Genomic DNA, 13,041 nt, shown 5'->3' with positions numbered 1-13,041 from the left:
GCAACATGTCTGAAATATTAATCTCCGTTACTAGCATAAAAAGTTGCCTTGCTTTATGGAATATAATTATTTTGATATTCACAAGTCATACACTGCTGTCTGGCTCTCTGCAAACAGCCTCAAGGGTTATTTAATATTCTGCTTCAGGAAGGCTTTCTTTCTGGTTCACACCTAGATTTCATCTACCCCAGGATTAGCTATAGTTGACAAAAAGCAGTTACTGTCTTTCCAATGAAATCCAATCTTTCTTCTGGGCTGAATTTCCCTTCCTTTTCAGAAATACCCAGTAGCTGGACGTGGGGTTGAGAAAGTGGGACACTCCATTGTTTTTATGCTACACTGTGTCCCAGAAAACTGGAAACATTCCTGTCTTCAGGGCCCAACTGGGTGTCCCTGTTACTTTTTACAATCAATCAAATAAATTAAATAAAATGCTGCTTTGTCCCAGTTCTGTGGCCCCTGCAGACACCCCCTGAAAGAGCTATCAGGCAGATGACCTGATGAAACTGATACCTGCTAAATGGGTGCACTTCAAACAACATCATTCATAAGACCAGTCAAATATTTCTGCCCTCCCCACTCCAAGCAAGCAAGGTGACAAGATGTTCCAGAAACCCAAGAACACCCCAGGTTTTGAGGGACGTCCCGTTCTTCCAGTTCAGTTCACTAAAATCCCTGTGTTTTTGTAATGCTGTCATAGTTGCCAGAAGCCTTGCTGTGTTGCGGCAGGATGGAGGAAATGGGGCAGTAAGCCTTTCCACCTCTCTGCCCAAACTCTCCCACCTTTCTGATCCCCACCTATCTCCCATGTCCTTCAACATGTTTTCTGTTAACAGAACATAACGTAAAAAAATTTGTTTTCACGCAACACACAGCCAAACACACTTTAACACTAATATATTTAGGGCTAACAGGGCATAACTGTGCTTGGAATCACTGTTTAGTAATTATTGTGCAGTATATTTCTAAACTAAGCACAATTGTAAAAAAACACAGAAGCAATGATAATTCATACTACATGATTTAGGGGCTGTGGTGCTTTACTAAAGAAAAAATCTGGTTAAAATATACAACTCCCCCCCACACACACTTTGTCCTTGCTCAAAATAAAAATCAAAGTGAATATAATGTACTATATCAAATCGTTCTGAAAAAAAAAAGTGCATCTTGAGCCACCATTCCAGTTACTTGTCAGATACAAAGGAACAATGGCTCTTTTCTAACAGCACCATTGATGGGGCAGTTATGGGCTTACTCTACACACAAAGTTGTGCTTGTTAACTAAAGAGATAAAGTTAGTTTAGCTAAACCGCTGCAACTCTGTGCGTAGACACATTTCCTCAACGGTTTAAATCTGGCTTCCACTGGTTTAGCTTGTCCCATGTTAAACCAAAGCAGAGTGTTCCCATACTAAGGTCATGTCTACATTACAGACACTACAGCGGCTCAGCTTCAGTGCTGGATGCTTACTATAGCAATGGATGGGAGGTTTCTGTTGTTGAGGTTAATCCGCCACTAAAGCGGTGGTAGCGAGGTCAATGGAAGAACTCTTCAGTTGATCTAGCCGTTTCTGCACTCCAGGTTAGGCTAGCATAATTACATTACTCACAAGTGTGAATTTTTCACACCTCCAAGTGATCTCGGTAGGTCAACCTAATTTTTAAGTGTAGAGCAGGCCAAAGTTGCATTAGTTTAGCTAAACTGATTTTACTCTTATCCCAGGACTGCTTACTTTGCTTAAGAATCTTTGATGTGGGGACCCTTGCAAAGGCTTTCTGAAAATCAAGGTACATTATATCCACGGATCACCCTTGTCCACATGCTTTTTGACCTCCTCAATGAATTCTAATAGATTGGTCAAGCATGATTTCCCTTTACAAAAAACATGTTGACTCTTTCCCAACATATGTGGTTTATCTATGTGTCCGACAGATAAAGTCTGTTCTTTACCATAATTTCAACTATTTGCCTGGTTTTGAAGTTAGGATTACCAGCCTGTAATTGCCAGGATCACCTCTGCAGACTTCAAATAAAAAAAGTCAATGTTACATTACCTATCCTCCAGTCATCTGGTACACAGACTGATTTAAGTGATAGGTTACATTGCACAGTTGGTAGTTCTGCAGTTCTATAACTGAGTGCCTTCAGAACTCCTGAGTGAATACCATCTGGTCTTGGGGACTTACTACTGTTTAATTTAACAATTTGTTCCAAAACCTCCTCTACTGACACCTCAGTCTGGGTCAGTTCGTCAGCTCTATCACCTCAAAAGAATGGCTCAGGTGTGGGAATTTCCTTCACAACCTTTGCAGTGAAGACTGATGCAAAGAATTCATTTAGATTCTCCACAATGGCCTTGTCTTCCTTGAGTACTCATTTAGCACCTCGATTGTCCAGTGGCACCAGAGACTGTTTGGTCGGCTTCCTGTTTCTGATGTAGCTCGATTTTTTTTTTTGCTGTTAGTTTTCATGTCCTTAGCTAGTTGCTCTTCAACTTCTTTCTTGGTCTGCCTTATTATACTTCTATACTTGACTTGCTGTAGTTTACATTCATTTCTATTTTCTCGCTTGTCTACACTACAAAGTTTTGTCGGCAAAAGCTGCCTCTTGCCAACAAAACAGGGGAAGTGTACACACTACAAAGCTACTTTTGGAAGCAAAACTCTGCTGTTTTGACGACAAAATAAAACCTCAGTGAGAGTCATAAAGTCTTTTGCGGCAAAGTTAAAGCAACAAAACATCAGTACAGACACTGCTGTTTGTTTTGTCAACAGAACTGGCTTCCACCAGTATTCCACCATGCCTGCTGTGACCGCCAAGATCTCTGCTGTCCTGCAGGCATGCGCCCCTCCCCTTTCAAAGCTCCGGGAAGTATCTGACAGCTGAGCGTGCTGCTCCGTTTGGGGAACAAAGAGCAAATCTTTGGAATGCTCCTGTTCTGCCCTGCAATAGGAACACAGAGGCAGGCAGACTGCTGCTGCAGGGAGCGGGAGTGAAGGGTGGGAAAGGGGGGTGGGGGGAGAAGAGAACAGAACTGCTATGCTGTTTTGACATTCCTCAACATGGAGAGCTCACAGAGCTGCTGAGGATGCCTCTCCAGGCAGCTGAGAAGGCTGTTGAAGAACTTGAAGGGAATCACAGAACCATAGGCAGGCAAGCAGGGCTGCTTCGGGAGAGACTACTATGCCGAGCACAGCTGGGGGCTGACATACGGGGGGTGTCCCCCTCCTCCTGCCTCAGGAAAGGTCGGTCAGCCTGCTGTCTCCCCAGCTCCAGACAACCACTCCCCTCTCCTTCTCTGCACATGCTTCTGTTGAAAAAGCAGCTGACAATATACTAGGATGCCCCTGGAATGATGGGATTGAGAAACCTGCATCATGTGACACTCTACCTGCCCCATGAGGCATTGCAAACCCTTCCCAAAGCACCCTGTGGGCCAGTTGCATAGTGGGATAGCTACCACAGTGCACTACTCTCTGTGTCAATGCAAGAGCTGTTAGTGTGGATGCGCTCTGCCGACACAAAGAGCTAGGTGTGGACATGCAACAGCAGTTTTAATTAAAGCAACATAACTTTTGCCGACAAAACTTTGTAGTGTAGACAGGGCCTAAGACTATGTCTGCATTAGAGAACTTACAGCAGCACAGCTGTACCAATGCAGTTGTGCCACTGTAAGATCTCTCATGTAGCTGCTCTATGCCGACGGGAGAGAGCTCTCCCATGGACATAATTAAATCACTCCCAGCAAGCAGTGGTAGATATATTGGCGGGAGAAGTTCTCCCGCTGATATAGCACTGTGCACACTACCACTTATACTGGTGAAACTTATGTCGCCCAGGGATGTGTTTTTTCACACCCCTGAGAGACATAAGTTTTGCCAACATAAGTAGCAGTGTAGACATGGCCTTTGATTTGGTTTCCAATTTTTAAAAGATGCCTTTTTGCCTACAACTCCCTCTCTTACTCTGCATAGTCATAGTGGCATTTTTTTGGGTCCTCTTACTCTTTTTGTTTTATGTGGGGAATACATTTAGTTTTAAAACACCATAATAGAGGCCCCCACTGTCTCCACGTATCTTGCAGGCATTTCACGCTTGTGACTATTCTAGGATGACCAGACAGCAAGTGTGAAAAATCAGGATGGGTGTGGGGGTTAATAGGCACCTATATAAGACAAAGCCCCAAATATCAGGACTGTCTCTATAAAATCATTTGAGCATAAGCTTTTGTGAGCTATCCGATGAAGTGAGCTGTAGCTCACGAAAGCTTATGCTCAAATAAATTTGTTAGTCTCTAAGGTGCCACAAGTACTCCTTTTCTTTTTGCGGATACAGACTAACACGGCTGCTACTCTGAAATCTATAAAATCAGGACTTCTGGTCACCCACTGTTCCTTTTAATGAGCCTCCTCATTTTTGCAAAGTTCTCCTTTTTAAAGTTATATGCTACTGTGGTGGGTTTCTTTGGTATTTTCCCCCTACAAGGATGTTAAATTTAATTACCTTATGATTGCTATTACTCAGCAGTTCATCTATACTGACCTCTTGGACCAGGTCCTGTGCTCCACGTAGGACTGAATCAAGAATTGCCTCTACTGTGATCCTAGGGGAATGTGGAGTAGCAGTAAGGAGGTGGTAGTACCTCTGTATACAGCATTAGTGAGACTGTGAACGAATGGGACAAGTCTAAATTATGAACTGCGCTTTGTATTATATACTGAACAGACGTCTAATCTTGCCTGACAGCAGCATATTGTACCACGTTACACCATATTGTACACGTTATTGTACCACGTTACACCACCCCTATCCAGGAAAGGTTCTTGATACCTTGTTGAAGGAGTATCACAAGGAAACTATCAAAATGGGCAATCTAGGGCCCGGACTTAGATTGTCTCTCAGCTGCTGACCCGCCCCTCTTGAACAATGATTTTCCTATACAGGGGATCTGTAGATGGGGCAAGCATGACAAAGTGGACGTGGGGCTGGACTTCTCAGTTGGACACATGGCACAGAGGAGAGATCATCCTACTTAAGAATAAATTCTGCTCTGTGCAAGACAGTCGACCACTGCCACACATAAGGAGAACTTGCAGGAAAGAGTGACCAGGATGGACTCATCCCAGCCTAACAAACCTCAGACTCACAAGAAGAATGAGATCAGAATAGGGGTGGATGTGTCCCAGAACTTCCGCTGTTTAAGAAGGATGAATTCGAACTGGAACAGGTACAGAGAAGGGCTACTAGGATGATCCGAGGAATGGAAAACCTGTCTTATGAAAGGAGACTCAAAGAGTTTGGCTTGTTTAGCTTAACCAAAAGAAGGCTGAGGGGAGATATGATTGCTCTCTATAAATATATCAGAGGGATAAATACCGGAGAGGGAGAGGAATTATTTAAGCTCAGTACCAATGTGGACACAAGAACAAATGGATATAAACTGGCCACCAGGAAGTTTAGACTTGAAATTAGATGAAGGTTTCTAACCATCAGAGGAGTGAAGTTTTGGAATAGCCTTCCAAGGGAAGCAGTGAGGGCAAAAGATCTATCTGGCTTTAAGATTAAACTCAATAAGTTTATGGAGGAGATGGTATGATGGGTTAACATGGTTTTGGTAATTAAATATTCATGGTAAATAGGCCCAATGGCCTGTGATGGGATATTAGATGGGGTGGGATCTGAGTTTCCCAGGAAAGAATTTTCTGTAGTATCTGGCTGGTGAATCTTGCCCATATGCTCAGGGTTTAACTGATCGCCATATTTGGGGTCGGGAAGGAATTTTCCTCCAGGGCAGATTGGAAGAGGCCCTGGAGGTTTTTTGCCTTCCTCTGTAGCATGGGGCATGGGTCACTTGCTGGAGGATTCTCTGCTCCTTGAAGTCTTTAAATTATGATTTGAGAACTTCAATAGCTCAGATATAGGTGAGAGGTTTTTCGCAGGAGTGGGTGGGTGAAATTCTGTGGCCTGCGTTGTGCAGGAGGTCAGACTAGATGATCATAATGGTCCCTTCTGACCTTAGTATCTAGTATCTATGAAGATCTGTAACTTTCGGGCACTCAAAAACTTAAGTCTCCGCTTAAGAGTTTCTTCTGCTAAGCTTGTGTTCCTTGCTTTCCTGCCACATTGTCACAGAAGGGGTTTAACTAGATGCTCAGAATGTCCATATTGTAGGTGGAGCTCTGAGGGAATATGTGTAAGTGACTGGGGGACTCAGGAGGTCTCAGACATCCAGACATCTACTGCAGCTGTGCAATGGTGTCCCATATCCCAAGAAAGGGTCAGATAAGAGGTCAGAGCCTAAGAGCATGTATTATAGATCCAGAGCTAGCAACAGTGAATAGATTCGGCCCAGACCCAGGTGATCAGAAAGCTTATGGGACCAAGCAATTGGGTTGACTGAGAAGAGATTAGTGACTGTCTTTAAAATTATTAAAAGTCATTATTTAAACCTATTTATACTATTTTTTCTTGATTGGATATTTATTTCTACAAGGTATCTTTTGTTCAATCACAAGTTATCGGCCCGATCCAGGATTGGTTGAAATCCTATGGCCTGTGTTATGCAGGAGGTGAGATTAAAATACTGTAAATGGTCCTGTCTAACCTTAAAATCTGTATGAATAATTTCTCCTTAAGAAAATCGAAACCATCTACTGAATATTCAGTATCTTCTAATACTTCATAATCAGACCTTCTTTTCCTGCGTTCCAAGTAAAAAGAAAAATCAGTCCTCACTTTCCTGAAGCTTGCACCTTTGCCATGGAAGATGCTGGAACCTGCACAGGAAGACCAGTATTAAAACGTGTGTGTGTCGGGGGTGGGGGTGGGGGGTTGTTTTTTTTGGAGAAGCAGTGTGATCTTGCATGCTAAACACAAGACTGGGAGAAAAGATCCCAGTTCTAATCCTGACTCTGTTACTGACTTGCTATGTGATACTGGGCAAATCCTTTAACCTCAATATTTCTCAGTTTTTCCATCTGTAAAATGAGATTACACAAGACTTCCTTACCACCACACAGGAATGTTGTAAGGACTAGTTAATGAACATGTCGGCGGCTTTTTAGATAGAAGCACTAAGTGTTATCAAATGCTGCTACACTAGTTCATTAAATGAACTGATTTATCTTCTCTATCTTCAATAAATGTTTCCTATTCGGCTTTGGTGGAAATGTTTATTTTGCTTTAGAACTTTTTGAATAAAGCCAGCCAGATGAACGTGCACTGGGCACGCTGTTCTGCACTAGACTTTGGTTAATTTATGGAAGGCCATCTGCTGGCACTGTGAAGGACATGAATTATGGCTAACAAATGGTCTGTCATAGGGTCATAAGAACATAAGGTCTATACACCTCTGCTGGTTTGGCACCCAAAGAGTTAACAAAGTAACTGCCTGTCTGCTCAGCCAGAACCGACTGGCAGCCCCACAGCAGCTCTGAAGATAAGAAGGCTGCAAGGGAGGAGAGCAGGTCAGCTGCCAGAGAGGCAGCAGCATTGCAGAGAGTGGCTCCCTCCCGCAGACTGGTGAGAAGCTGTCAGACAAACCAACACTCCCAAGAGGGGGAAGCAAGACAAGGCTGGGGAAGCCAAGAGCCCAGGAGAGGTAGGAAGAAGCTCAGGGAGCAGCAAGGGACTGAGGAGGACTGGTTTGGGCTGTTCCAAACAAGGTCCCTGAGCTGAAACCCAGTGGAGCAGGAGGACCTGGGTTCCACCACTAACTCCAGCCAGGGGCTTTTGGAGAAAAAAAGTCTTAAATCCAGGAAACCTAGGGCTGATCAGTCCCCACTAGAGCCACTAAACCTCTGACTCCCCATAACCCGGAAAGGGGCAAAGACTACTGAGGAGGTCTTGGGTCATAACAAACACAGACTTGGGCATGATGACATAAAATGGATGGAGCCAGCCATTAAAGTAACTCCACTTCTCACCATGGGGAGGGGTGTGTGTGTGTGTGCTAACAAAGGCCCCAATATTACATGCTCGCACAACATGAGCCAATGTGATGAAATGCTTCCGAGTAGGTTACTATTTTGTAACACCAGAACTAGGAACATTTCAGTGGTCTGTAATGTGAACACTTTGAAGCTATTTGTATTTTTTTGCTTACAAGTTTTAATTTTTTTTTAACTTCATAAACAATATTGAAAAAGTCTTATTCTTGTTTAAGTATACTAAAAAGTCAGCATGAGATCAGTAGTATTATTTTGTCACAGTATGTGAAAGCAGTTACATTTGATCTAGGATAACCTGTACCTCATCTCTTTTATATGTGGTCTGAAAGGTTAAGTTTACTATTTCAGTCAATGTTAGCACCATAATTTCTTGGGACACTCACCACTCTTAGAGTTGAAGGATTTAACCGTTTAAAAAAGTCAAAACTGAACCAGGTTTGCTAAAAATAATTGCAATACGCTAAACTCTGAAGATATATGGAAGCAGCTCCCTTTGAATTCAATGTGAATTGCTCACAATATATCAGAGAGAAAAATATGAGCTAGTATTTTTTAAAGTGATTTGCATGGGTTGATATTTTCTGTCTCACAAATGGTTTGTAGAACAGAGAAAGAAAAACTCCATTTGATTATTAATTATTATTTGTGTAACAACAGCACCCAGAGACCCCAACCTAGATCAGGACACTATTATGCTAGGTAGTATATCTGAAAATAATATAAAGGCTCCTGTCCCAAAGAACTTAAAACAGAAGTAGGCGGGACAAAGAGAAAGAAAGTACTACTCTGTCAGTTTTACAGATGGAGAACTGAGGCACAGACAGATTAAGTGATTTACTCAGGGTCACAAAAAAAACCCCAACCTGTGTAAGGCAATGTCTACACAGCAGCTAGTAGGGTGCTTCCTGTGTGAAGACAGACACACTAGCTCTGCTTGAGCAAACATGCTAAAAATAGCATGTCTGGGTGGCACGGGCTAGCTGTCCGAGTACAGTCCTGCCTAACCCCCAGGTATGAACTCAGGAGGCTAACACTAGCTGCTGCAGCCATTTGTAAGCATGCTGGAAAGCACCATCCCAGCTGCTGCGTAGACATATCCTAAGAGCCAGAAACTAAACTCAGATGTCTTTGGTCTGAGGCCTTAATCACAAAAGCATCTTTCTTCCATATAACTGAAGACAAGTTAGCTTCTTAAGATTTAAAATACAAATTCAGCCTTCATTTACATTCTTACAACTCCACTGTGCTCAATTAGTTTGTTAAACACTCACAGTGTAACATTAAGACATAAGAGGACTGTCTCAAGGATCTCACAGCCTAAAGACGTATACAATACCATCTATGCTGAAAGACCTAGAGGACAGAGATTTTTACAGACTGTACTTTGCTCTATGCAGTCTCACATAGCATGAAGCACACTAACAGCACTTAAATAATGAGGTTCAGTGATAACTGGTGCCCAAAACAAGTGGTAGGGCTGCAGAAGACAAGCCCTCATTGACTTTAGCAAAGCCACTACTGAAAATCCTGTCCTTACTATTTAAGCATATTCATTTTAAGGTTTGCCTAAATGATGTCAGATGGTCCACAGGCTCTATGGATCTAAGTTACCAAACTCAAAAGACATCTCCCTTGCTCTATATCTCAGAGAAGTAAACATTTTATGGTACAGTAGGAAGGTGAACCGTCAATCTTCCTCTTTCCTCATAGAGTTTTTATCTATCACCACACACCTGGGGGGGTCAGGTTTTATATAAATATGTATATAAACAACAACACTCATTCCCCATTTCCCCCCAGAGGAAATCCCTGGACTTATCTTATATATTCAGAAGAGAAGAAAATGTATATTCTTTAGAGGACCATGAGATACACAAACAGATTTAAAAAAAAATACAAATGAACAAGCGCAGACAAATCAGCTATCCACTGTAATGGTACTTACCATGGTTTATCCCTTGACACTTTTGAAGGAAAGACTGTGTGCTGTTTGCTAGTGGAGGTAAGTAGATTGTCTTTGGGAGTTTTGAATGGCTTTGAGTTGCTGCTGACAGGGTTATGGCCGCTGATACAGGATTTCTGTTTAATTTGTACTACTGATGTCCTGGAATTGGAGGGTGGAGAAGCTGGAGATGGGGAAGGTTTACATATTGAATTGTGTCTTCGTTCTGTAATGGACAAAGAATACATTTTAAAACATTTCACAGGCAAAAAAATTAAATAAAAGCAGTTAGAAAAGATGAAGTTATACCATTCAGTGTTGCAATCATGAGGCTTTCAGCACACAACATTACACTGGTTAATTATTGTTGAAATCAGTCATAATGCAAATATGAAACACAAAAACAACTATGTACAGTGCTCTGAAGATTGTTAAACACTATGTAAGTGCTAATAGCAATACTTATCATTTTATCAGGAGATCTCAAAGCATTTTACAAACATTTTACAAACTGTCAATACCTTTGTAAAGTACAGCAAGCAAATATTACTGTACCTAATTTTTAGTACCAAAGGGGAAATGGAGGCACGGAAATGTTAATCCTTAATAAACTGTTCGGTTCTCAGATTACTCACCTAAGGATCTACTAATTTTCTAGGGAGCTCCTTGTGATGGACGTGAGGCTGCTTTGTAATAATTTACGAATACTGTATATGACCTAGTTACTGGGATGTTTACAGTATGAATATGTTGGTTTAGTTTAATTATGGACTGCAAGGAAAACAAATAGAAAGAACAAAGAATAGCTCAAGATAAGCCACCTCTCCAGAAAACACTTCAGGGTTATTAAGAGACAATGCCCAAACTATTGGCAGTGAAGATTCTACCTTCAGGCTCCAACCAAGTTACAAAAATTTGTTTGCCATGGGGGGGTGCGGGGCACTGCTGGGAGCCAGATGAGCAAAAGGTCTATAAACAGTTACAAAGACACTATGCAGAAGTCAGGTAGTTGGTGAGCTGTTCAGCCTGACATTCAGGACTCACACTGGGGTGGCTGAAGAAGCTAGGTCTGCCTAGCTCTCATTACAGGCTTTAGTTAAGTTAGATAAGCATGAAGGACTGTTTACAAATCTTTTTTCTCTAAATGCTTAATTCTTACTGTTCAGATTAAACAATACTTTGGCTTAAGAAGTCTGTCTGACCACTGGTCACAGACTCCTGAAGGGAAGAACTGCAGGTATTGAACCCAGTCGGACCTGTAGGGTCAGCTATTCAACAGATGAGACACAAGATACTGTAGCCCAGGGTCCACTTTAATAGTGGGAGAACTGCAGAATTCCATATCCCAGGAGAGGCAAACGCAGAAGGCCTGAGACCTGTATGGATGCATTCAGAGGACAGAGGTGAAGCTAGCTCTGTAACCTTGACATTACCAACTTAAATGTAGTTTCTAGAAGATGTAGCACATGTTGGCCCGTAGCCCATGAGAAGAGGTGCTATTTTGGAACTCTAGCTACTCATCAACAATTCCTCTCCTTTAGCACCATTATTATTAAAAAAAATATAAAGATGTTTGTTTTACATTCCATGTGGTACAAAGAATTCCCTCACCCCAATGTTCACAAAGAGACACTAAATTACTTTAATTGACTGTGTAACTAAAATAATTTGCTTCTGTGCTGAGAACCTGTAAGTTAAGTTTTGGCCCAGAATACAGGGAAATAGTTCTTGTCTAAACCCCTCAAATAAGAAGCCTAAAATGAACAATCCAACAGAATGCTACCTATTGCACTACTATGCAAGGCCATTCCATTAACCAAAAGAATATTAACAAGAGCGGATAGCATCATGCTGCTCAAACTAAACGATTTGCATTTGAATGACTACTTGTGCATATGAAGAGTTACACTTTCTGTTTTTGGTATTTCAACGACCTTTAAGCATAGCTTTCTAGGATAGGGTCAAAACATGAAAATACTTTGGCTGGCATATGCCCAAGTACAAATCCACCATTGTCAGGAAGATTCATCTATTACTTAGATTGTAAAAGGAATGTCAAACAAGTTGTTTCCACATCCTTTCCCACACTCACTCTGCCTGTAAGGGTCCAATCCTGCTCTCACTGAAGTCATGGGAATTTTACCACTGATTTTAGTTGGAAGCAAGACAAATTCCTAAATGTTGCCAGTACTGCTAATTTCCAGTAACCAATGGCACTTCCCTCTACTGAAGAAGCAAAGAATAAAATAATATCTATGGCAGACAGACATCTATGCAGTGCTTGGGAACTATATGCTGAATACTTAAAGGTGGTGGGCAAAGGGGGACAAAAGTGGAGGTTTACTCCATTTTGCTTCTCTAGAGTTATACTCCTTTTGCTTCTTTATCATGTATAAAAGTGGCTAGAAAAGATTCTTTTCCATCCACCCCAGTTTTTTCCTTGCTTGTTTTTTTTACAGTGGCCATTTAGGTTCTGTCTAGCTTAGAAGACTGTGATGCCTGGAAAACCAGTGCAATGGTAATATTACAAGAGCTCAAAGAAATGGAAGAGAGTTTTAGTCAGAATGTTTTAAACTTTTTTGTTTTTGTCAGAAACCTATTTAACATCAATGACTAAACAACACTTTGAATAAAGGAAGCCTCTCTTAAAGATTCAATACCCCACCCCCACCCCCTTCAAGTAAGTTGTCAGACTCATGATAAACATGCCTTGAGATCTCTCAGGGGTCCTCCAACAGCTCAAGAAACACCAAAGTTGACATTCCAATTTTTTAAAGCTAATAAAAAGCAGTACAAGAAAAAACTTATAAACATCAGTAAGTAAAAAGAGGGCACAAGTTCAATTTTTAAAATAAATCCTTGTCCGGTCACCTTTTATTATTCTTCTGATTTTGTATTTCAGTTTTCTGGCAACAGTTTTACTTGTAATAAGTCATTTTTGAAAGGTTCTGTTACTTTTCTTATTTATTTAAACTATATTAATTATTTTATGCAATTTGGTTGCGGACCAGTGTAACATCCTGTAACCCTTTTACTGCAAATGTTTTAATTTAATCTACCTTGTCCTGCCAAACAAAAGAAGTTTGAATTATATTCTAAATTTTACCACTACCCTCTTGAGATTCTGATGACAAGGTGCTGTTATGTAAC

At 41.4% G+C, this 13,041-nt stretch overlaps 1 protein-coding gene across 5 annotated transcripts in view; it reads right to left on the bottom strand.

Moving 5' to 3' along the window:
- The window catches only part of ATXN7L1 (ataxin 7 like 1), a 197,942-nt gene that overhangs the window by 61,630 nt on the left and 123,271 nt on the right, over positions 1-13,041 (bottom strand). For all 5 annotated transcript variants that reach the window (XM_073328479.1, XM_073328480.1, XM_073328481.1 and 2 more), the window contains one exon: positions 9,895-10,117. In XM_073328479.1, the coding sequence (XP_073184580.1) occupies positions 9,895-10,117 (223 nt within the window). The remainder of the gene's footprint in view (positions 1-9,894; positions 10,118-13,041) is intronic.

This window comes from Lepidochelys kempii, chromosome 1 (genome assembly GCF_965140265.1).
Source record: "Lepidochelys kempii isolate rLepKem1 chromosome 1, rLepKem1.hap2, whole genome shotgun sequence".
In the NCBI taxonomy this organism is placed as follows: Eukaryota; Metazoa; Chordata; order Testudines; family Cheloniidae; genus Lepidochelys; species Lepidochelys kempii.
The sequence above is the reverse complement of the archived record's forward strand: the minus strand, read 5'-3'. Positions and strand labels throughout refer to the sequence as shown.